This window comes from Myodes glareolus, chromosome 25 (assembly GCF_982192425.1).
Source record: "Myodes glareolus chromosome 25, mMyoGla1.1, whole genome shotgun sequence".
Taxonomy (NCBI): domain Eukaryota; kingdom Metazoa; phylum Chordata; class Mammalia; order Rodentia; family Cricetidae; genus Myodes; species Myodes glareolus.
The window spans coordinates 40,279,433-40,304,371 of NC_142050.1; the positions used below are offsets into that span (position 1 = coordinate 40,279,433).

The 24,939-nt window shown below is 44.5% G+C and overlaps 2 protein-coding genes across 6 annotated transcripts; both read left to right on the forward strand.

Moving 5' to 3' along the window:
* Window positions 1–1,562: 1,562 nt before the first annotated feature.
* Tmem139 (transmembrane protein 139) lies at window positions 1,563–4,174 on the forward strand. Of its 2 annotated transcripts, none has more exons than XM_085683672.2 (4): window positions 1,563–1,838; window positions 1,985–2,032; window positions 2,485–2,746; window positions 3,369–4,174. In XM_085683672.2, exons 3-4 carry the CDS (start codon window positions 2,502–2,504, stop codon window positions 3,763–3,765), a joined length of 642 nt encoding a protein of 213 aa, XP_085539798.1. In that variant the 5' UTR covers window positions 1,563–1,838; window positions 1,985–2,032; window positions 2,485–2,501; the 3' UTR covers window positions 3,766–4,174. The 2 variants fall into 2 exon arrangements, with proteins under 2 accessions (XP_085539798.1, XP_085539797.1); XM_085683671.2 differs by having other exon boundaries at window positions 1,564–1,838; window positions 1,933–2,032.
* On the forward strand, window positions 3,941–22,651 carry Casp2 (caspase 2). 4 transcript variants are annotated; one of them, XM_085683661.2, is made up of 11 exons: window positions 3,941–4,074; window positions 7,083–7,233; window positions 7,440–7,607; window positions 7,738–7,819; window positions 8,365–8,459; window positions 8,695–8,871; window positions 13,623–13,751; window positions 16,521–16,611; window positions 19,964–20,113; window positions 20,245–20,354; window positions 20,508–22,651. In XM_085683661.2, exons 2-11 carry the CDS (start codon window positions 7,102–7,104, stop codon window positions 20,637–20,639), a joined length of 1,266 nt encoding a protein of 421 aa, XP_085539787.1. In that variant the 5' UTR covers window positions 3,941–4,074; window positions 7,083–7,101; the 3' UTR covers window positions 20,640–22,651. The 4 variants fall into 4 exon arrangements, 3 of the variants coding, with proteins under 3 accessions (XP_085539787.1, XP_085539786.1, XP_085539788.1); XR_014999881.2 differs by lacking the exons at window positions 3,941–4,074; window positions 20,508–22,651 and adding exons at window positions 4,679–4,836; window positions 16,696–16,756; XM_085683660.2 differs by lacking the exon at window positions 3,941–4,074 and adding an exon at window positions 4,679–4,836.
* The last annotated feature ends 2,288 nt before the right edge of the window (window positions 22,652–24,939 follow it).

The following is a 24,939-nucleotide window of genomic DNA, read 5'->3' on the forward strand; positions in this document are numbered from 1 at the left end:
AAATTACTGGGTTAAGGTATTAGAGAACACAGACTGCAGGTGGTCCAGACTCTCTGACTTATATCTAGGGCTTATCACAGTTATCAGATCTCAAGGTTAGAGCCTCCCGACAGCCCAGCGCCTTCAGCTGTAAAGGTCCTAGCTCTCCCCTCAGGAGCAGAGCCAGGACCTCATGCTGTAGGCACTCCTACCCACACCCTCTGGCCCTTTGCCTCTTACCCCATTCCTCTCCCTCCCCAAACTCACACCTTAAGAAAACTTACAGCTATACCAGGAACTCTTCACCAACTTTCTTCTGTTGAAGTATTAACTGCGAGTTTAATTCTGATTCCATATTTCATGGAATTCCATGATTTCATGGAATCATATCATATGATTCCAGGAGCTAAATAAGGAAACTGGCGCAAACAAATAAAATACTTTGGTACAAGCAAAATAACTACAAGTTGTCCTCCCTGGCTGCATTCCTACTGTATATACAGATACATCTCACATGGACATGACAGCCTGCCATGCCCCCTCCTTTCTTTCAGAGCAAGCTCGGACAGCTTCACTCGGAAGTCCAACCACAACCCACATACACTGCTCAGATAGGTTCATTCATATTCTCTCTCTCTCTCTCTCTCTCTCTCTCTCTCTCTCTCTCTCTCTCTCTCTCTCTCTCCATCAGTCTTATCTAGGGTCCCCTTAACTGTACCTGGAGACCCTGAATTATATTTGCGTTCCAGCCTCTCTTGGGTTTGCCAAATGCTAACACAGCAAAGGAACAGAGTCCACTCTGTTCTGACCCTGGGACACAGGAGGGCCCCAGCCACCTCCCTCCCTCTCTCAGTCTCACCGCCGGCTGTACAACTAGAGTACCAGAGAAGGGTATAAACCCAACAGAGTGAAGCTACCCAGTGTCAAGAATCCACTTACTTTCGGGGATTTGAAGAAGACTGAAAAGAATCACTTCTCTTGAGAAACTCAAAGTATAAGCCCAGTAAAGAAAACAGAGAGTATTATATAACCAAGCAAAAGTTGGAGCAGAGAAAGGAAGAACGTGGTTATGCAGTGCAGATTCCAAAGCAGTCTTCATTTGTGAGGACTCGGATTTGGAAGAAGCCAGTTAACTGAGCTGGGAAGCAAGAGCACACCTCCGACTCTCCAAGACAAAGAATCCACAGACTCTTCAAGCCGCAGAGGCCTGAAGCACCACTCAGGTTTCTTCCGTGTCTCCCTCTGTACCTAGTATTGAAATACACCACTTGTCTGCTCCAGCCGTTCAGGAAAGACAAGTACAAAACAAAGACAAAGTACAAAAAATCAGAAAGTACTTTCTGCTTAGGATTGCGATCAGCGCCCAAGATGCTTTGAGTAAGAGGAGGAAAAGACTAATTCTCAGTCCTAAGTACAAAGGCCATTGAGAGGACGAGGGAAGAGGGCTTTAGCGGTTAATGAACTGGGCCTTAAGGAGGAGCAGTAACAGGCCAGTCTTGGGAGAACGGGGTGGAGAAAAACTAGGTTTGAAGGAAGGATTGGGGCAGAAGAGAGGGTGGGGCAAGTGGGCTCCGCCTTCTGCCGCTGAGTTCCAGGTCTGCGACCGGTTTTCTGTGTCCCTAGGAGACAGGTGAGCGAGCTCCTGAGGCCTCCAGGAGAGGCGGGGCGCAGGGCGCAGAAGTTGGGCTGGTCTGGGAGGAGAGCGTCTGCGAGTTCTTACTACACCGAACTCAGGAAAGTGGCGGGGAGTCTAGCCGGTGGGAGCTGTCTTGAGATTGACTGTTGCTGTGTCCCCTTCCCACGCACCTCCCAGCCTCTGTGCTGACAGAAAACTTGAAATCAGAGTTTGTTGACTTGAGGTAAGAGGCCTGGGTCGGGACTACTTGGGGTGTGGAAAGTTATTAGAACTTCTGGTGGTTGCCTTAGGCCTTTCTAAGATTCTTTCTCACGTAGTTGGTGTCCCTGTGACCTTGCTGTGTCTTGGTTCACATTCTCCTCCATCCAGAGCATGGGTTGACTCAACTGTGGCGGACAGCAAAAGTCAGTCTGAGAGGTAAGTGATGGGCGCTCTCCCTCTTTCCAGCAGGGTCATACTGGGGGTGAGAGAAGAATGGAGGTCTGACCAGAGCAGGAAAAGTGAAAAGCCTGACCCATCACCTGGATTCCAGAGATGCCTGTGTGCACTGAGGCCACAGGCAGGGTAGCTGGCCCTGGATCCTGCATGGTGTACTTGGGAACCGGAAGGAAGACTGCAGGCAAAAGAGAAAGCAGGGAATGCAGGCAGTGCCCAGGCATAGGAAACTCACATGAGGCCGAGTCAGACTGGACGAGGTTCCCAGCTTTCCACACCAATAACCTAGAGGGCACAATGGAGCCCCTGAAGATCATATGTTTCAGACTGAAAACTGGAAACCTACAGAGAGGAGCATAATATTTTTACGTTGGGGTCTGGCCCTGGTGTGGTGCCAGTGACTAGCTAACACACAACTGTTTGTCTCTCTACAGGTGCCCTGGGAGGGACCATGGTGCCAAGGCAGTTGTGGGGGAAACTGAAGCAGTCATTTCTCTTCCTGAGCAGCGCCTCGCTCCTTCTGGGGCTGGCTTTACTGGTCATACAGCCTAACCTTGCCCCTTTTGCTTATTTCTTCCTCTGCTTGGCTGGCTTCTGCTTTCTCGCCTGCCTTCTGTCCTGTGTGGTGGAACAGAGCCTCCGAGCAAGGCAGAGCTCAAGGCAGACTGAGAATTCAGAAGCCCCAGGCAATGCACGGTGAGGAAAGAGGGATGACAGGAATTCGCTCTTAGGCCAGTGGTTCTCAATCTTCCTTATGCTGCGGCCCTTTAGTACAGTGCCTCGAGTTGTGGTGACCCTCAACCATAAAATTAGTTCATTGCTACTTTTGTAATTTTACTACTATTATGAATCATAACATAAATGTCTTCAGGATATCTGATGAGATCCCCCTCAAGGGGTCGCAACCCACATGTTGTAAACCACTGTGGTAGGCCCTTATTCCCTCTAAGCCCTTAGTTTCTTTTTTTTTAATATTTATTTATTTATTATGTATACAATATTCTGTCTGTGTGTATGCCCGCAGGCCAGAAGAGGGCACCAGACCTCATTACAGATGGTAGTGAGCCACCATGTGGTTGCTGGGAACTGAACTCAGAACCTTTGGAAGAGCAGGCAATGCCCTTAACCTCTGAGCCATCTCTCCAGCCCAGCCCTTAGTTTCTTAAGCCTAGATTCTGCTTTCTTCTGTCACTGGTATTATTAAGAGCAACAGTCAGCAGACAATAGAGGGGTCTTTTGCCAGAGTGGAACGGGGGGGGGGGGGGGGGGGAAGACTCCTTTCAGGCAGTCACTAATGGCCGTGTTTCTCCTCCCACAGGGACAATGAGGCTTTTGAGGTACCAACCTATGAACAGGCCGTAGTAATGGACTCTGAAACACAACACGACATCCAAGAGCTGGAGCAACCACCCCCTTACAGCAGTGTTGTGATGGCCCCAGGAGTTGAGGGGGCCCAGCCTAGCCAGCTAGAGGGGCCCAGCCCAGGAAGTCTGAAGAGACGAGTGGGCTCAGAGGGGACAATGTCTCGCAGAGGAAATCCTGGAGGAGCTCTTCGACTTAGGGGCCCACGAGTTGCATCCACTGCTCCTGATCTGCAAAGCTTGAGGGTGGGCCCCAAATTGGAGCCCACTACTCCACCCCCTGCCTACGACATCTGTTTTGCTTACCCTGAAGATGACAATGTTTTCTATGAAGACAAATGGATACTTCCCTAGGCGATGCTCTCTGAACCTATCATCTCGGCACTCCTCTGCCCAGCATTTCTTACTATCTACTTAATCAGAAACTGGTTTTGCCCGGACATCATGGATTTTCAAACCAGCCGGGAGGCAGACTATGGAAAGTCCTTCTCATTTGAGATATGGGTGGCAGTTGGATTCATCTGGAAAAGTTCTAGAGCCCATCTGACGTCCAGCATTTCCAGAATAAGGTGGAAGATGAGAGGAAAACTGGAGTGGTACCTTGGAGTGACAGCTGTTTCATCAAACCTCGCTTAGATTCCTGGTGGGGTATTACATAACAGGGTAATTAGAGACTCTAAGGGGGGGGGGGCTGGAGAGTTTTCACAAAAACAGGATGCTAGTTAAAAAAAAAAACATAAAAATAATTCGAGTCAAATCCTAACCCCAGTGCCTATTGTTTTCAATACAAACCAGGCAACTCACACGATTTGATAACCGTGCCTTGGAACAAGTAAATAGGAGAGAGAAATCTAAATACAGACAGCATGGGGGCCATCAGGTAGGATAAGTGAGACCAGGAGCACCCCCAGGCTCGGAGATGTGCGCCTTCTAGTGCTTTCCATTTTCTGCGCACCCGGGCCCTAAAAGTTTCAGGCGAACAATGAGGAGCCCAACCCTCTTTGGTTTCACCGTAGTTATTGCAGGAGGGGCCGGAGGTACCAGGGGAGGGGGCTGCGGTTTCCGCGGGAATCGATAACCAATCAAATCTCCCGGCGGGAGAAACCCCGCTCTTTTCCTCGCCCCTTCCGGTTCCTCCCAGAGCCTCCTCTCTGCCCATTGGGTGGTGCGGGTCCCGGCAAGCACTGTACGCTTGCGCGTGCCCCGGCGGGGGCGGGGCCTGCTGGCGTCGGGGCGGGGCGTGCGCAGGCGCGGCGAGGGTGGGAGGCTGGGGGAGGGATGAGGGGGCTGGCGCGGCCTGGCGTTTGTTTGTGTTGTGGGTGGTGCGTGTGCAGCCCGGGAAAAACTGGAAATGGCGGCGCCGAGCGGGAGGTCGCCGTCCACTCTGCACAGAAAGGGACTGATGGCGGCTGACAGGAGGAGCAGGTGAGCAGGGCAGGGCGGAGGAGGCGGCCGTGCGAGCTGCGCGGCGGCTTGGCCTGGTCCCGCGTGGGCAGAGGCTGCGGCAGCCTCCCTTTGTCCAGCGCAGGGGCGTCTGGACAAGAGTGTGTCCTGTCAGTCCCGCTAGATCTCGCCTGCGGCGTGTCTGGAGAAGATGCTCCGCCCTTTCCCCTCCAGTTCTCGCCTGAGGATTTCAAATCAAACCTCCCCAAGCCAGGGAGACCTTCTGCAGACTTCTTAGCTCGGCCTGGGGCGCTTTTGGTTTGGAGTGATTGTAATGTGACCTGCGCTGCTTCCCGAGTAATAGATGTTTGTCAGTGAATTGCACACAGGTGTAGGGGATTTGGATCCTTTGATGGTTCCCGTGTCTGCCCCTTCTCTCCAGTCAGTTTCGATGCAAACACGGCCCAGGAGGACACAATGAACTATTTCCTGTCCAAACCTGTAACATTAAATTAGAGACGGGAACCTTCGGAGAACATAGAATCAAAACATTAGACTCCTTCTGGTGTCGTTTTTCTCCATTCCCCTTTCCAGAGGTTTCCTAGAAGTCCAGGTGATTGGAAACTTTTGGGAAGGTCGTTGTTAAGCCTCTCACAGTTTGAAATGACGGAAGTAGCAGGTGTGCGGAATGGGTGGCGCTTCAGATAAAAACTGGTGGCTGCCTAGTTCCAAATCAAGCCTGGGACAGAAGAGGTTCAGAACTAGAGTCAGTAAGCTGTGCCTATGGATGAAATTGCCTAGGGAAGAGCCTTTGCCGGGGGTGGGAGTGGGGGCTGCCTAGCGCAATGTCAGCATTTAAAGGCTACCGGACTGTAATCCTGGAACCCTGGTGGCTGGGCAAAAGGGGCGGAAACCCAAGGCTCGCTTGGTCTACACACAGCTCCAGGCCTATTTCTATCTTAGGGAAGGGGGTGGTGGGGAACACGTCAGAAACTTTCTGAAGGAAAGCAGAGTGTTTTGGGCTATGTGGACCCAGAGAGAGCACAGTATGGAAGCTAAGGAAGCAACCTTTTAAGAAGTGAATGTTCCTAATGAACGCTGCTGTACCATTGACTGTGTACCTAAGGATATACCCAGCCAACAGGTGCGGTATTAACTTTATTTCCCCCAGAATTTATGTTTAGCTCCACTACTGTGTTGTCTTGTGAGGTGAGTCTTAACTGAAGTTTGAAATTCCCGAAATCGTTGCTGTAGCAGGTTCGAGTGAATTTTAAGATAGTGGATACGTTTTAAATACTTGATCTGCCTCTATACCTCTTGCTAACGTCATTTCCCAGGACCCTGTGTTTCCATCCAACTGTAGACTTCTAGCTCAAGGAATCTTGGTATTAGGCTGATTTAGAGATGCTTATTTGTTCCCCTATATTTTACCCTCTTTGAAATCAAGATGCAACTAAAAATGTTCTATTGTATAAAGTGAATCTGTTACAATATCACCTGTACTGCCATCAGACCCTAACCGTTGTCTTATACTAAACAAACTGGAGGTCTGGATTAATTATTATTCATGAGCTGAAGCAGGTCTCTTTCCAAACTTGAGAGCAAAACTAGGGACTCTTTCAAATACAGCTCTCGATAGAAAACTAACTCACCAAAATAACCATTGCTTGCACTATCCTTGTGATTACAAGTTATGTCGTGCTCGGCATTGGTGTCTATCTACGGGGACTGTCAATTTCTACTTACCCATACCTTGTAGGATTTTGATTTTTTTTTTTAGTATTAGTTTATCATGGAATTGTAAAATATTTTTGATGTAATTTATGTGAGCAGCCTAGAGAAAGTGTGTGTGTGCGCGCGTGTGTGTTGAAAGCATGACTGTTGGCTTTACATTTTGTATTTTATTACTACCCTACAATTGTTTTTGACTTACATTAGTTCACTAAGGAAAAGTATGTCATGTTTTCTGAATGTTAGAGCTTGCCTATCAGAGGAGAGTTTTCTTCTCTCGGATATATTTGCGCTTTTTTTATATTAATTTGACCAAGATAGCTATTTCCTCTCCTGGTCGGATCATGGTTTCAGATAGTCTGATGTAGACCTTCTCTAGAGAATTATGCTTTCTTTGCTTAGGGTCAGTACATTACTCCCTAGGACGTTTTGATTAGAAGAGATTTCACAAAATAACGTCTCCTGTTGCTCCTAAGTCCCTTTTGTTCTTCTTCCCCACTTCTTTTCTGTGTCCAGGCTTAGACCTGACAGCACCTCTGTCTGCCTTCCCTCTGTAGGATATTGGCGGTGTGTGGTATGCACCCTGACCACCAGGAAACTCTGAAAAAGAACCGAGTGGTGCTGGCCAAGCAGCTGCTGCTGAGCGAGCTGTTAGAGCATCTCCTGGAGAAGGACATCATCACACTGGAGATGCGGGAGCTCATCCAGGTATCACGGTGCAAGAGGCCCAGAGGATGAGCCTGTGAAAAGGATGTGCCCCTTGGCTAAGGACAGCAAACCTCACCTGTGCACACTCACTCTGTAAAGAGGAATTCCTAAGATGAATGAGACCACTACTTCAAAGCTCATATGAAAAAATAGCATTTACAATTAGATACATAGATGTAATGTAACGTTTTATTTTTGTGCCTTAGGCCAAAGGAGGCAGTTTCAGCCAGAATGTGGAACTCCTCAACCTGCTGCCCAAGAGGGGACCCCAGGCTTTTGATGCCTTCTGTGAAGCCCTGCGAGAGACCAGGCAAAGTCATTTGGAAGACTTGCTGCTCACAACCCTCTCTGATATTCAGCATGAACTCCCACCGGTATGAAGCCCTGGAAATGTACCCTGGGATGGGTTAGTTTGACCAGAAAGGATATGGGGCAGGGGCACAGCGAGACAGACACGTGATCGTCTCTCTGAGGTCTTTGATGGTGGGTCTCTATTTCTTCCAGCTGAGCTGTGACTACGACACGAGTCTCCCTTTCTCGGTGTGTGAGACCTGCCCCCCTCACAAGCAGCTCCGCCTGTCCACAGGTGAGAATGAATGGGACAGAAGGACCCTCCCACACTGACTTACCTGCTTTCTGAAGGTGAGGTGTATTTCCTGATAAGAACAGTTCTCTATGAACTTTTGACGGGCTAACAGGGCAGGTTAGAAGGGATTTAAGTCGGACCCATTGCCCTTCATCACAGGTAGTAGTCTTCAAAACAGTTGGCTTTTTGTGCAACTTATTCAGATGGGGACTATGATTTCCCGTGAATGATTTGAGTGTCTTGTCTTTAAAGCCAAACAAGAAAAGTCTCCATGTCTCTGCTGAGGTGATTAAAACCAGGCTAGTCTCAGAAGCCCTTTCCATCACTCAGCGAATTGAGTGTCTTCTCTATGAAGCCAAGGGTGGGGACCCAGGGATAAGCAAAAGTCAACATGGTCTATGCCAGCACAGGACTTACATGTTGGAGGAATAATTTCGCTGAAATCTCAGTGTAAAGGGCTGCCTACAGCTAAACTGATTAATTAGTGGAGTTATAAGGAGCAGTGCTGAAATGTATACCAGCTTTTGGCATTCTCCCTACCACAGGTACCATGGAACACTCCTTAGATAATGGGGATGGTCCTCCCTGCCTTCAGGTGAAGCCATGCACTCCTGAGTTTTATCAGGCACACTACCAACTGGTGAGTTTGCATAATTTCAAGGAGAGAGGTGGGGATGAGAGACTTCCTGTTCTTCTGAACCTGGTTTGACTGTTTTCTTGCTGCCCTGTCAGCAAAGGTTGGATTTGGGGAGTTGTCTGCTTTTGGGATAAGGGTTGTTGTTTGGGGTGTGTTTGGAAATGCTTGGTGTCGTGAGGTAACCACATTTCCTGTCATCATCAAGAAGCTCGTGGTCTAATTGGCCTCCTCCTTCTAGGCCTATAGGTTGCAGTCTCAGCCTCGTGGCCTGGCACTGGTGTTGAGTAATGTGCACTTCACTGGAGAGAAAGACCTGGAATTTCGCTCTGGAGGGGATGTGGACCACAGTACTCTAGTCACCCTCTTCAAGCTTTTGGGCTATACCGTCCATGTTCTACATGACCAGACTGCACAGGTACCTGCGGCTGGAAAGGCTGGCGTGTGAATCGGATGGGCTGTGCTTTGGGCTGGGTGCTTCTGTTTCTCTTGGGCCTGCTTCATGTTTCTCACTCATTCTGTTTGCTGCTTCCTACAATCTAGTGAAAAGAAGTAGAGCCAGCCAGTCACCTAGACATTGCTGTCTTAAGGTAGCTGTGCTTTCATGGAGTTCCATAGTCCAGGGTTGGGTTCCCACATTCATGTGTTCAGAAACTTGACTCCTAGTCATTCAGGAAGTGATGAGACGCTGAGATTCTCCCTTGCAAACTTCGAAAGGATATTTATAAATCAGGCCACATAGGCATTTACTTCACAGTTGATACCGTTACTTAAGATCCCAATTATTGTTTAAAAAGCATTACTTTTGGCAGATTCAGTTCTTTTCAAGTAGAAGAATATATGTGGATGCTGTTCAGTGATCCTCTGATTAAGTCAGTGTTGGATTATTTTAGGGTAGGTTGCTTGGTTCATGTCATAAGCATTTTGTTGTGGGCCGCTCCTTATTGACTTGCTTCTGAGCTCCACTGGTGACTTCACTTCTTTTAGGATTTATATTTTGAAATTGATAATGACCTATTTGTATACTATTCTGAACTGCTTTTGTTCTATAATAGTATGTTCTTAAACTTGATTTTTGAGCTTAGGAAGGTATAATTTAAAGTTCTGAGCCATGATGAGGCAGGAGAATCAGAAGTTAGAGTTTAAGACCAGTCTTCTTTCATAGTAAGTTGTAGGGTGGCCAGGCCTATGTGAGACCCTGTCTAAAAACAATTCCCTTTGGCCCCTTGAGGTAGAGGATCCTGGTTTTGTGTTGAGAGTTTGTGGTGTAGAAGGTCCTTCTGTATTTGTATTGCTTTCATTGGTTGAATAAAGAAACTGCCTTGACCTTTTGATAGGGCAGGCTTAGATAGGCAGAGTAGACAGAACAGAATGCTGGGAAGAAGGGCAGTGTGGCAGAAGCCATAAATCTCCAGCCTGAGACGGTCCATAGGTTAGAATCTTTCCAGTAAGCCACAGTCACGTGGTGATACACAGATTTAAAAGAGATGGGTTAATCAAGATGTGAGAGTTAGCCAATAAGAGGCTAGAAATAATGGGCCAGGCAGTAATTTAATTAATACAATTTCTATGTTGGTACTTTGGGTATAAGCTAGCCAGGCAGCCGGGATGCAGCCCACTCCCTCTTACTACAGTTTGTTGTGGTCATCTTGGCTTTCCCACTTCTATGAGAATTATGTATTTACTACACTTTGGGTGTGGCCAGTTTCATCGCTAGGTATCTCAGTGCCATTCTTGATGTGATGCTTTTGCCAGCTTGCCCATAATTGCCTGTTTAAAATAGATCCATTCTTGCTTCAAAGCCAAGGCTGGGAGTTGAGATTGTGGCTCAGTGGTTGGAACAATTGCCTAGTAGGTACAAAGTCCTGAATTTAGTCCCCCACACCAGGAAAAACAAAAGTCATAGCTGGAACAAATTTTTTCCCTGCTATCAAAGGGACTGAATAAAGTAGGTAGCTTGTCCACCTCTGCTACTTTTGAGGGAATTGAAAGGTCATCTAGCCAGATTTGTGCTGTATTTGTTTTCTAAGAGTATGGTCTGTCTGTTTCTTACAAACTTCTAGGAAACTCTTTTGTCATGGTTTTCTAAATAGTGTGTTTGACAGTGGATCTTAGATGCCTAATAAAGGATTCAGTACTGTGTCACTAATTCAGTTGAATACTGCTGTCTTTTCGAGACATTCAGGAGACTTTGTGAGTTCATAAACTACTTTTTATAGACCGATTCCATTTAAGCTGTATCTAAGGCAGATTCAAGGCCTTCTGAATTCTCATTCCCATGTTTTTCTGTCACTTGAATTGCAGTAAAGCTAAATTTTGAGCATCTTGTAATTTGACACCCACAAATTTAATGTTCTGAATTCAAGGATAGATAGGGAGTGAGCTCTCAGCATCAGTTTGTTCCCCTCTATTACTAATAGAGCTGGAGCTTCTGTTCCTACAGGAGGTGAAAGTAAAAACCACTGAGTCGATGAGGTCAGAAAAGTAGTCAGAGCCAGTGGAACTGACGGAGTCTCCTAAGAGAGAGATAGTCTAGGCAAAAGGAGCAGTGTGTAGATGATATGAACATGTGATAATCCAGGTGAATGCATTGGGAATGTGCAGAATGCCCTCTTCTGTAGGGCATCTTTAAAGACTGCCTTTTTTATCATATGATTATGTGGCAAACAGAGAAACAGGACCAAGAAATCCAAGATCCTCTTTTTTATCATTATCAATCCTTTTTGACTAGTGATAATTCCCTTAAAATATAAAATAGTATAATTAATTGTAGAGAATCTTTTTCTGCTGTTTGAACTGAAGAGAAAACTAGTGTTTTTACCACTCAGTTAAATATTCAGTGTCTCATCAAATGTGCATTGGTTCTACCTCGGGAGATATCTTGACTCTTGAATCACAGTTTAGCATATTAGGAAATGAAGGTGTGTCCTAAAGTGATAAGCTTTATTCTCACCATGCGATTGCTTTTAAATTTGCATTTGGGTTACAGATGACTCAGAGAATATAAGGATATTGTATGGGTTATCCTTGGAAAATGGCAGCTATCTATATAGTTTTGTATTTATTTATAGATGGTATACTTCTCATCTAGTGTCCAGCCCCAGCCAAAACATGCCCAAGAACTACAAACCCTGCTATTTATAGAGCTACTATACTTGTATAAAAAATAAATTTACAGATTGTATTTTAAGGTATGTCACTTGTAGAAAAATCCACCCAAATAACTAATCTACATTTGTTGAATGGTTTATTTTACATTCAGTTACAAAGTTGTTCACCTTTTTATTGCTATAATAATCAGCAAGTTTAAAATGACGTGTATATATATATATATATAGTATAATATATATATATATACATATATAAAACATTCTTCAAGCCAAATTAATTTTAACTAGACTCTGTAGAGCACTCGTAGTTACTCAAAATTATATATTTTATAGAAAAATACTATGTTATGACTTGCTTTTATTTACCCAGAAAAATCTCTTTCTTACCAAAACTAATTTCACAATCTTCAATTATATTACAATGTATTTAAGCAGAAATATTCAAACAGCCAGGCATGATAATGAGTGTTTGTAATCCCTGCAGTAGTTTAGCAGACAGGCAGGGGGATTGAGAGTTCAAAGCCAGTGCTGCATAATAAACTCTGGGTTAGCCTGCCTTAAGGCCCTGTAGGGAGAGCTGGCTCCTGAATTTGGGCACCTTAATCTGCCTTTTGTCTTCAGTACCTTCTGTTTCACTTGTGTGCATCTTGTCTGAGAGTTTCCTGAGGTACAAAGTCTATGCAAAACTTGGCTGGGAAAAATCTAGCACACTGCGGTATTCCTTAATTGAGAATTTGCATTTGGCATTGTCCCTTTGGAGGCTTAGTTTGGATGTTTTGGGAATATGCAAATAGCTTCTTAAAGGTGTAAATTAGAAAGCTGTAAAGAGGTCCTTGGCTAAGGAAAGGTGTCTCCTTGCTGAGAGGTTGAGCCCCCTGCAGCTTTAAAGGCTGAAGTCATCCTTAGAGTGCTGCTGCCTTCTCTCTAGGAACCTGAGTCCACAACAGGGTGCTGTCTTTAAAAACAACCCCCCACCCAGTACTTCCAAGCAGATAGATTAACAACTCTTTTGTTTGTTTTTGTTTTGTAACAATAATAGTTTTTAGAGATAGTTTTTATGTGTTAACAGCCCTGGTTGTCCTAGAGCTCACTCTGTAGACCAGGCTGGCACAGAGATCTTGCCTCTGCCTCCAGAGTACTGGAATTAAAGGTGTGTACTGCCATGCCTGGCTTTGATTGGCAACTCTTAAACTTTGAAATTCCAAAATCGGTGGGAAGGTCTATTAAAAAACAATTTGCTGACGCTCAGCCTTAAACATTTTGCACCAATTCTGAGTGCTGCTGTAATTGGTGCTTTGGGAAACCACACCTTTAGAAACTCCAAAACACGCACACATGAGCTGCTTATTGAGAGTGGAGAGGGGTGGTAAGTGTAAGATTGTGTGCTGTGATTCTCTGCCTAGGAACAAATTCATATTTCCTTCACACTGTAATAAGATGAACTGACAAAATGACTTTTTAAATGTGTATGTACTTGTGTTGGCATGTGTTTAGGTGTGCGTGTATGTGCATGCTAGTGTGTGTGTAGGGGTCCTAGGGTTGATAACAGGAGTCTTTGGTTACTTTCTACCTTGTTGAAGCAAGGTCTCAGTTGAACCCAGAGTTTTTTCAGTGTGACTAATAACTAGCCAGCTGCCTCTAGTAATTTCCCATGTCTGCCTTCCAGGTGTTAGAATTACAGGTAGCCTCTGTGCCCATCCAGTATTACTCATGTCTGGGATACAAGCTATAAGCCTCGTAATGGCAAGCACCCTACCTACTGAGGTGTTCCCACACACCATGTAGCTTCTTTAAAAATTTACTTTAATGCAGGAGTTATTAACTATTTCCGTGAACCTGTGACTTCATATTCAGAGTTTGATGTCTGAAGTCATGTGCATTTTTCTTGTGAGTGCATGGTTTTCTTTAGTCTTTCAGAGAGTGTGTACTTTTCAGTGGTCATAGGAATATACAGAAAAACATTTTTATCTTCTTTCAAACAAGCCAGAGGCTCTCAACACAGCATCTGTGTTGATGCTGACTGCAGTGAACAATGCTCGCAGGTGTCTCTGTCTTCTAGGAAATGCAAGAGAAACTTCAGAATTTTGCACAGTTACCTGCACACCGGGTCACAGACTCCTGCATAGTGGCACTCCTCTCACATGGTGTGGAAGGTGGCATCTACGGTGTGGATGGCAAACTGCTTCAGGTGTGTATAATTTTGTGGAAGCTGAGTATTGAAAATAGGCCATTCTGCCTGCCTATCCATCTCTGTTAGCTACATCTCCCTTACTGTGACCGCATACTTGACAAGCTGTCTAAGGGAAGATGTATTTTAGCTCATGGTTTGAAGGGATACAGTCCATGGCCGTGTGGACATGATGTACTTTGTTAACCGTGTAAGCTGAATCTTCAGAACTGCTAGACATGGAAATCTTCAGTGGTTTTCAGAGTTGATTCATTTTTTATTTTATAATCAATGCTAAGAACACTTTCACATGAATACATAGCATAAAATGGTAGATGTATGTTTTGAATGTTAGAGAAATTGTTGGAAAAGCTGTCCCAATCCAAAATCAAAATTCATTTAATATTTTTTATGAAACTCAATCCAGCAATTAAACAGCAATTTTTAAAATCAAATATTCTAACAGTACAGTCCAAAGAGTGTAGTCTTATATGTCTGTGCTGACCAGTGATGATAGAAAAATATTAACAGTCCATTTTCTGTAGTCAGATCGTTATGCTTCTGTAAAGAGGAAACGTTGTATGTCCAGTAAAGACACTGCAGACTCCTAAGCCAAGCGTTTCAGGCAGCTTTGCTGGTACATGCAGTGCATCGTGTCTGTGTTACATGTTCAGAACTAAGGCTGAAATGATGTGAACACAAATAAGCACTAACAAACACTCTAGTTTTGTTATGCATTTGATTTTAAATAACCTGATGGCCGTTATTTATGCAGAAGCCTTTTGATAAATCTTTTGACAACCGCTACATTTAGATCTCATGAATTGGTGACCTATAATTTAAGTAACTGGTCTAGGGGCTAGAGAGATAGCTCAGCAGTTAGGAGTCCTTGCTCTTGTAGAGGACCCATGTTCCATTTCCGGTACCAGCTCAACAGAATCTCCAGTACCCTTTAGCTTCTCTGGGCGTCTGTACTCACACATGCATATAAACCAGTGCAGACACACTTAACCCATAATTAAAAATAATCAAATTTTAAAAGAAAAAAGAAACTGTGTTTTAATGATTTTAAGTCCTATCATAAGACACCCAGACACATGATTTAATCCATAACCTGTTTCTCTGAAGACTTAATGGACATCTCATGGTGAACAATACATCTCCAAAAATGTCCTAAGATTTAACTGTTTCAGCACTGTTCAACAATATAAGCATAAAATATTGTGGGACTGGGGTAAAATTACAAACAAGCAGTGGCAGGTAACCATTTCTGTTCCAAAAAGGAATAGGGTCATAATAAGGAAAGTGAATGAAAACAAGACTGAACCCTCCTGAGTGAATACCAAACCTCAAAGCTCCATGTTCAGCCTCTGGGGTTCCTTACTGCATCATTTGCTCCAACTAAAGTGATAAACTTGCCCTTCCAGCTCTAGTGTGTGGCTTATATGGGCTCTTTGGGCCCTGCTTCCGTAGATGCCAACAGTTTTCCTTAGCAAAAGCCTCATATTTCTCTCCACATACAACTTACATTTCACCTTAATTTTCAAATACTCAGGAGTTCCATACAGGTTCCCAGTCCTGCCGAGACTACACATTGCCTAGCTTCGGTGACTCTTCCGGTACCTTGATGCAAGCATCTGATTCCACCTCACTCTGCTGCCAGCTTGAGCTGTAGCTTGAACCATAGCTACAGAAGCCTCTGCTTTTTTAACTGAACCTTGGAAAATACTTCCCTGGGTAACCTTTATCCAGCAGGGTACTCCCAAGGACTATTATTTCCAGGTGTTCTTCTTTGTGTGAGTTTGTGCCATCAGCCTTGGGATTCTCTGGGTTGAGATCTTTCTCCCAAGACACCTATTCTGTTGTCCAATGCAGAGTTCAAATTTTGCTTCAGTGGTTCTAACAGAACTCTTCTCCCGCGATGTCTAGCACTGGGTTTCATTGTCCTTGAGAATCTTTGACATTGAGAGGCTAAGGCGTTCTAGTGAAAAATAAAGAATCCCCACCCTGTCCTTAACTTTATCCAAACTCCAGAGCCTTTCTTCATAAAACTGCATTATTATATCTTTATGCTGCACACTTCACTCACTACAAATGTGGATAAATTTAGTGAACAATAACCATGTCACATAGACTGAATGTTAAACTAAAATGTGCAAATTAGTCAGTTATTTTAAATTCAACCTCAAATTTTCAGAATATCGACAGACTGCATTCATATTTCACACCAGAGCAGAACACAAGCTGAGTTCTCATTAGAGTTCTTGTTAGAGTCTGTGATCTCTTGAGACTAGCCTGTGTCTGTATTTCTCCTAGCACTTGGGTCTCTTGAGTTCCCACTTAAATGGCCCGTGAAGCCCTACTTAGACCATTCTAGGGCTTCCTAGCCTACAGCTTCAGACTCTTTCAAGTTTCTCCAAAAACTTAACTCCAAAGGCCACTATTAGATTTTTGGGGCAAGGAAGCCAACTCTCCCTGGAGACAGGAGCACAAGGCTGCGTACCTGCATGTGGGTAGATCACGTACCATAGAAGAGATGCCGGCATATCTGGCTTTGATTGCCCCAAGCCCTTCTTTCTGTCTGGGCTCCTGGTCTTTCCCCCACAATTAATTCTTTCTGGACATTGAGTGTCCTCACAGGCACACTAAGATGTGTCTCCTAGGATTGTCAGTCAAGCTGAAAGATCAACCATCAGCCCACCTTTCAGATGATGACTGCATTTGTTTGTGTTGGATGTGAAGAGGTCTCACAGCTGCCTAACTTCCCCTCTCCCTCATTGTTTCTGGTAGCTCCAAGAGGTTTTTCGACTTTTTGACAATGCTAACTGTCCAAGTCTACAGAACAAGCCGAAAATGTTCTTCATCCAAGCATGCCGTGGAGGTGAGTGCCCTGGCAAACCAGCATCTGGGTGGTGGCTCCTGGGCAGCCTCCACCAGCTCTCACTTTCCTGTTTGCTCCTCTCAGGTGCTATTGGATCCCTTGGGCACCTCCTTCTGTTCACTGCTGCCACCGCCTCTCTTGCTCTGTAAGTGTCTCCCAATGCATGGGGTGTGCTAGGACTTGGGCAGCCCAAGGCTCTCAGTCTGACCAGCTCTGTACACCTCCATATCCTGTTCTCAGGAGCCTCTTGCCAGTATCTGACTTTTCTCCTGAGAACCTGGACTCTTCTCTGCTATTAACTGCAGTGCACTTTTTTGTTTGTTTCTCATTCCAGTTAAGGATTTCTGCTTGTCTCTTCCAAATCTTCCTCGTCTTACCCCTTTTTCATTTTCTGTCTGTGCCGTGTTCACACCCCCGCGCTCTTGCTTCCTTTCTTTATCATTCTTGGAGCATGCAGGAGAACAGTACAGAGCCCATGTCTGCCTCGGACTCTCCTGAGTTGCTTCTATCTTTCTTGCATGCAGTCTCTCCTACCCCTTTAAGAGCCAAGCCTGTGTAACATGGCTCAGAAGACACACAGGCCTCCTTCTCATCTAGAAGAAAGCAGTAGTAATTAAGAATCTAAATTTGGAATCAGAATGTGACTATGTTTAATAACTATGTGAAGTTAGAGAAGTTACTTCATTTCCCTCCACTTCCATTTCCTTCTTATAAACTGAATAGTCATTACATAAAATTTCCTTAAGCTGTTGTGATGATTAATGAATTTGCACCTAAGTGCTTAGTTGGCTTGTACCTGGTAAATCTGGAGAGAAAGCCAGCCATGGCCGTTACAGTGTGGTCAGCACCCTCAAATGTTTTATAGTTTGGGTTAAAATTTACATAATCCAAACATGAAGATGCTTCTGTTTCTCTCTGTGTCACCACAGTATATTTTATGGTCCTGCCATGTGACTACAGTTATAAATGACATCACAGAAGCAGAAGAAAATATGCCTAGGGAGTATACGTGGCTTACTCGGGAAATTAAAGCAAGTATATGTGAAGAGGAGCTTGAGGCTAGTTCTGCAGGAGTGAAATTCGTGCGATAGCAGTTGTGTACGAGTACACGCTAACAACAGACCATTTTATCCGATAGCAGTTGTGTACGAGTACACGCTAACAACAGACCATTTTATCCGATGGCAGTTGTATACGAGTACATGCTAACAACAGACCATTTTATCCGATAGCAGTTGTGTACGAGTACACGCTAACAACAGACCATTTTATCCGATAGCAGTTGTGTACGAGTACACGCTAACAACAGACCATTTTATCCGATGGCAGTTGTGTACGAGTACACGCTAACAGCAGACCATTTTATCCGATAGCAGTTGTGTACGAGTACATGCTAACAACAGACCATTTTATCCGATGGCAGTTGTGTACGAGTACACGCTAACAACAGACCATTTTATCCAAGGTTAGTTTGAAGAGATATTGACAGGTAGGGAAAGGCTTAACTTGGACCACGGACACGAGCCTTCACACAGGTGTGGAGAGAGTGTTTTCCAGAAAAGGGGGTGGTGCGGCACGACAAGCACAAGATGATGAGATTTACCCCCTAGTTATACAGTATGCCACCTTGCCCCCCATTATGGAATCTAAAATGCTTAGCATCTCTGTAAGCCTTGTAGTGAACTGTGGCTAATTACAAACCTTTAGTCACAGTTGAGATTTTGAACTTCAATAGACAATACTTTGGGGAGTTTAACTATGAAATAGTGTGGTCTGTTTTTCCAGGAAAGTTACCATGGCGGGGAACTGCACTAAGAAAAAAGCATGAAGACCAGCACTTTTCAGTCGTAGATGTTTCCCAGAGCACTGCTTTACACTCCTAAAAGTTACGAAATTTATGTCTAAAAATTGCAGTAATATAGAAATCAGTTGTGAAGAAAAGAGGATAATGTTTATTGAATAATAGGCCTGAAACCTGAAAGCAACAAGCAAGCCCTCCATTCCTTAAAGGATGCGCTTAGCCTGACCTAGATCACTTAAGAGGCAGTAACAACAAAATAAACCATTAGTGGCCATTTTCTTCCCACCTCAGAATTATCTGTAGTGCTAAGGGCTGGATGAAGAAATTGCTTTTTTTTTCTGTAATCATTTGAATCTTTTATGCCTGTCCAGTCCATACCTGAAATCTAGTCCACTACAGTGTGATCTGAAGCCAATGCTTCTTTGAATAGTTGACCCTGCCAATCTTCCCGTAACACAGTGATTGACTCCCAGACTAGAGAGTGAGCTTGATAAGAGCAAGGTTTGGCCTTTTGTTTTGTTCTCCTTTGTTTTCACTCAGTGTGTCCCTAGACCTTACTAGTACAAAACAGTGCCTGCTGCACGCACGATGCTTAATTTAAAAAAAAACAAAAACCTCTTTTGAGTGGTGAGACAATGTGAACTTTTACCAGAAGTTCTTTGAGCATCAGTTTGTTGTGCTCTTGAGAGTCTTGAGAATCTCATGCAGGAAGTCCTGTGAAGGGCACACTCTTAGCTGTCATGTGCTAACCTGTGCCCCATCACTCTGTCCCTTTCTACAGCATAACTCCTGTCTGACCCTAAAATGGCCTGTTACTAGAACGTCTTCCCTTTTTGAACTTCTCTAATAACCTTGGCCACCTGCTATGATTTGTCTTACACACTTAATAAAATAAATAGTTTTTATTTTAACGCCGGGTGGTGGTGGCGCACACCTTTAATTCCAGCCATTGGGAGGCAGAGGAAGGCGGATCTCTGTGAGTTTGAGGCCAGCCTGGTTTACAGTGTTCCAGGAGAGACTCCAAAGCTACACAGAGGAACCCTGTCTCGAAAAAAAAAGAAAAGTTTTAAAAGTAAAAACCACCTTGAAAACTTGTGATCACACTTGTCTCATAGGTCTTCTTTGTTTTTCTTAACTGGTAACATAGTTTGAGGTTGTAAGTTTAATGTAGAATATGAATAGTAAACAGATCATTGGGTTTTTTTCTTATAAGACTGAATATCACTATTTTATTGTCTGATACTATACATTACTAACTGAACAAGTTAAAGTGATGATTTCTACCTCCATTTGTAAGGAGTGTGCTGAATTGAGCACTTTCACCCGAGGCAGAATGAGATATGTTCTGACCTATATAGGTGCAATGGATGTGTGTTTAGAAAGTAATGATTTTTTTATTTTATTTATTTTTTAATTCATTAGCCATAGGTTGGAGCAACAGCTGAAAATGACTCTTCAGTCAAGATTATAAGGAACTTGGGTGTACCTATAACAGATCTATAAAGGATAGGAGAAAATAACATCTTTATCTCTTCTGTTGGTCTTTTATAGACGAGACAGACCGAGGGGTCGACCAGCAAGATGGAAACAACCACCCACAATCCCCTGGGTGTGAGGAGAGTGACGCCGGCAAAGAGGGATTAATGAAGATGAGACTACCTACTCGCTCGGACATGATATGTGGCTATGCTTGCCTAAAAGGTATTTTGAGAGACTGTGAATGTAGATTATACTGTTCTAGACATGGGTTTGTTTTGTTTAGGAAGGGTAGAAGAGGCCATGAAGTCTGTTTTTGTGAGGATTGCCCATGACCTTCCCACCCCTGGTTGTAGGCACTGCTGCCATGCGGAACACCAAACGGGGTTCCTGGTACATTGAAGCACTCACTCGGGTTTTCTCTGAGAGAGCTTGTGATATGCACGTGGCTGACATGCTGGTTAAGGTAAGTCAGTGCCATCTGGCACTACAAACCTTTTCATCTCCACAGTTCTCCTTCCTTGCCTTGCCCACTTGGTTAGTCCACCCTTCTGGTTGGTCTATATCACGGAAGCACAGAGTGATCTCAGACTTTGGACCACTGGTTCTGCCTTCCCAGGTGAATGCCCTTATCAAGGAGCGTGAAGGCTATGCCCCTGGCACAGAATTCCACCGATGCAAGGAGATGTCTGAGTACTGTAGTACTCTGTGCCGGCAGCTCTACCTGTTCCCAGGCCACCCGCCCACGTGATGCCACCTGCTCTTCGTGCTGTTGGAGGCCACTGAAGCACGGGGGGCACAATGGAGCTCTCTCTTCAGGATGGTTTTTTTTCTATCTACCCCCTCAGGGATATGAGACTCTCCCAGGTTGTTTCCTGTCAGCCATCTCCATCTTTGGGTATGAGACTTACAGACAGCCCTTCCGGTGTGGTGCTCTCTCCCTGTAGAGCAAGCTAAGAATGGAGTTGCGGCCAGAAGCATTTTGGCTATAGCCAAAGCGCCTGGAAAATGACATTGTGAACACAGTATTGTGGGGAGAGGACATGTGGATTTCTCATTGTTTGCTGTTTCTGTTCCCAGGGCTTTTAGGGGCACTTTGCTCATTGCTTTTGTTCCACCAGTTAAGGTATCTCAGAGATCATCTCCTATCTTTTTCTCATATCTAAACCTCATTTGTCTCACAGTGAAGATTTGGAAGATGTCTCAGTTTAATGTAAGTGTGCTTATCTGTCTTGATGGGGCAGATGAGAGAATTAGACCCTGCCACTGTGAGCAGCAGTTCCTGGGCATTTCTTTTACTGTAGGCCCTGGGCCCTGGGCGAAGAACCATTTTCTCAGCTTTACCCTTGGCTCCTTTGTGCTCTATGTACCCAGCCTTTGATCAGAGCCTGAGATCTGCATGCCTGGCTCTAGAAGTTGTAGACATTTCCCTGGTCCTGCTGTATTTGAATTGTCACTGAAATGAACCTTGTAGGACGTTTCAGTATAAAATTCAGGGACAGGTAAACGTGCTGTGTCTCACAGCGTCATCTGTCACCAGGATGTCTCCTTCCTTGCTGTGGTTTCTGCAGTGCACTTAAACTGAACTTCATATCTGGCCATCAGAAGTCTCTTGCTTTGCACTGATTCTCACTTTCCTTTCCTCCCATTCACTGCTTCTGACAAGTTTGTGAAGTCCCCCTTTGCACGGTGTCTGACCACTGAAGGTGTGCTGTAGTTCCTGTTCCTGCCATCTGCTTCAGCGTAAAGTTCCTTCAGTTTATGAGGCATTACCCCTCCCATTGTTCTCTGTGTTAGGAGGATAGTACCATACATGATATTCCGTTAGCCTAGAAGCACTTCTCTCTGCTTTTATGAAACTTTCTTATTCTTTAATAAGAATCTTTTGCACTTCCATTTTTGCCTCTCTTCCAGTTTATTCTCCACATAATAGTAGTTTGGGTTTTTAAAATATCTGATGACCCCTGCTTAGAACACTGGCTTTCTGTTAAACCTCATCTAAAATTCAAATGTTTACCCCAGTTTACGAAATCTGGCTCTTTCCTTCCCTTTGGATCTCAATAAATGATGATTTCTCACTGTGCTCCAGCCCCTCTCGGTTCCTCAAGTCAGTGCCAGTTTTCTGAGCTCTCTATTCTTGAGTCTGGTGGAGGCTTCTTGACCATGCTATCCGTGAACAGTCTTCTGGGTCCCTGCTGACTGCAGCATGGTGGCCGTTCATTGTGCCTTGTGCAGTTTGTAAGGCACATTTGCATGTTTCACTTGTTGATGTCTTTCCTGCTAAGCTGAAACCCCCAGAGCAGAAACCATGTTTCTTACTCTATACCCAGGACCTGATTAGGTCTTCGACCGTTTCTTGAATAAAGGAAGGAGGCAAGCAGCTAACTCCAGTTAAATCCTATCTTTCAGCAATTTCTAAGTTGCTATTATAGTATGCAGGTTAATTAGTATTTGTACTCTTCTGATTTTTTTTTCAGGTGTTTTATTTTTATTCACTGATTTGTTTTTAAACCATTTGAAGACATATCACATGTGAGACAATTTCTTTCACTTCTCCATGGTGCCCAGTATATTTGAGGCCTATGGTAGTTGAGGTGCTCAATGCTTGTTGTGTGAACCAGGTGGTTTGAAGATTTCCTGCTAAATTCTGCCTTTGGGTCAGTATAGAATGCGTGTATTTGAGTGGTAGAATCTTCACACTTTCCACTGCCAAGAATTTGTATTGCCATCAGGTGCCAAATAAATGTTGATACTTATTACTGATGTGTGCCTGATGTCTGTTTTTGTAGATGCTCAATCTTTGGAAGCTTTTATATTTTATTTCCTTAGCCCTTTACCCTGTATCATTTCTTCCCCTTCACAAGGCATGCCCAGATCTGAAATCCCCAATATTTTGCTATCACTGTTTTCACTATGGCCAGATGTGGGCCTGTCTTCATTGACATAACCCTGAGATTTCTCACATTCAAATGAGATTAGGTTATAGGATGGAGGCTGAAATAGCAGGTAGCGCCAAAAACGGGAGGTAGAAGTGGGGAAGATACTGGAATTTCATTTTTCAATTAGCCCAAATTAGATGTAAGATTTTTTTCACTGTAGGCAAAAATTTAGCAAATTCTAAGTTGGCCATAAAAAGATGTATGCAATGAACTCCAATTTGGGGTGCATGCATGGAGAGGCAGATGTTTGAGTTTGTGTTATTGGAGCATCAGAGAGTAAAGAGCTGTGGAGAGCTGCTGAGGAATGACAGTCAGCTGGGGCAAAGCCTGTCTCCAGAGGGGAGTGCAGGTGGGAAAGCGTTGAGAGCAAAGGAACATAGGAATGGGGGGAGGGGTGGGTACCACAGAAAAACAGCCAGTAGCTCAAGTGGGGGGTGACACAAAATATCCAGAAGATACAAAATTGACATAGGTACCCATTTTCAAGACAGCAAAGACACAGGAGGTGTGGTCTTTTGGAGAATTACACGGAACAGTGCCTGCCTCAGCTGGAGTCCATGTCCTTCTCACCCGCCCTTGAATACGGGTGTCAGGTTGAATTTCATAGCTCTCCTCCCTTCCCCCACTTACCTCTGCCAGGGGATTCTCTTCTAAAATTATCCCCCTCCCTGAGGTGGGGGCCGTCCTCTGCTGCCCTTCCCCATCCTGTTTTCTCAAACAGGAAAGGAAAACAGGAAGAAATGAAACCACTCTTCACCGGGGCAAAGCTGTAAGAAGGGGGGAACTGTCTAAGAGGAGCACACCACTACAGCTGATAGAGTGTTGCAGGCACCTAGCTTCCCTGGAGTCCCATATGGGAGTCTCTTCCTTTGTTTTTCCCCAGGAGAGACAATAACACTCAGAGAGGCTGAGCGGTCAAAATAGAAAGGTAGGTTTGAGGGCATGTCCTAAAATCACAGAGCCCTGATTTTAAGATGCTGCCTTTAATGATGCCAAGACACTGGTTAAAGTAGTTAACAGTCTCTGTTTGCCCTACCTAAAAGGAAGGAAAGGGTTTGTATCTTAAAAAAAAAAAAAAAATCACTGTAATGGTTAAAAGTGACGATGCCAGGAAAATACCATGTTGGAAAAAATAGAAACAGGTGAAAAACTGGTATACTACACCAAAAGGCCTAATCTGCAGAGCGTGGAAGGAGACAAAGGATTCTTAAAAGGATAGGGAATGAAGCCCATTATGGAGTGGAAGACGATTGAGCAGTGAATCCTGCTGCAAACAAAGTGCCTTGGAGAAATTGAGGTTGCTTTACTGAAATTAACAGGAAGTAGCTGGATATGGGTTCCATGCTGTGCCTGTGTGCACACAGGGAAAGATGGGTGAAGACAATCCTTAAAGAGTGCTGGTTAGGGTGTGGCCGCTTTGTGTCCCACCCTTCATCAGACCCTTTGTCTAATCTGCACTCCAACATGCTTCATTTGGCTGCAATGAACTGCCTGCTTCCCGCATAGTCACAGTGGTGTGGAGTGAGAGTGTGGCTCAGTGATACCTGACTAGCATGACCTCACTTTAGTCCCCAGTCCTGCAAAGCTGTGCTGGTATTTATTGCCCTATACACTGGGAAGGTCAAACTAGCAGAGGTTGGAGCTGGAAAACGAGTACAACCTGGAAAGGAAATCTGTCCTGGGAACCTGGGGGTAGGGATGCTAAAAGACGGTTGTCGCAGCTACTTCGGTCCCCATCTTGTATATGGTCTTTATTCTTAGTATCATGGGCCATAGGAGATGGTTTAAAACTTTAGACGAATACACATACATCCTTGCTCATGAATTTATTACCAGACTTAGAACCTTTGCAAGACTACCCCATAGCTCAACTTCGGGGCCTTCCAAATTAGGACCTAAGCACTGAGCCCAATAAGATTTTGGATATAAAGTGATAGCACATGGAATTAAGTACTCTTCATTTTGAACACAAGCTATTTCACTCTTAAATTCTTGCAGTCCAGGACTTTAGCCTATATATGTGATGTTCCTGCTTTGAGAATCAGGGTCTTATTATTGCAGCTGGTACTTTTCATGGGGACTATGAGCCTCCCCACTCAGCTTGGCAGGGCG

Excerpts from the sequence above, each read along its gene's own strand:
- Casp2 (XM_085683660.2), top strand. The coding sequence starts at position 4,763 with ATGGCGGCGCCGAGCGGGAGGTCGCCGTCCACTCTGCACAGAAAGGGA. Across the intron at positions 4,837-7,082 it reads GCGGCTGACAGGAGGAGCAG|GATATTGGCGGTGTGTGGTA; the intron begins GTGAGCAGGGCA and ends TTCCCTCTGTAG. Across the intron at positions 20,355-20,507 it reads TGGCTGACATGCTGGTTAAG|GTGAATGCCCTTATCAAGGA; the intron begins GTAAGTCAGTGC and ends CTGCCTTCCCAG.
- Tmem139 (XM_085683672.2), top strand. The coding sequence starts at position 2,502 with ATGGTGCCAAGGCAGTTGTGGGGGAAACTGAAGCAGTCATTTCTCTTC. Across the intron at positions 2,747-3,368 it reads GAAGCCCCAGGCAATGCACG|GGACAATGAGGCTTTTGAGG; the intron begins GTGAGGAAAGAG and ends CTCCTCCCACAG.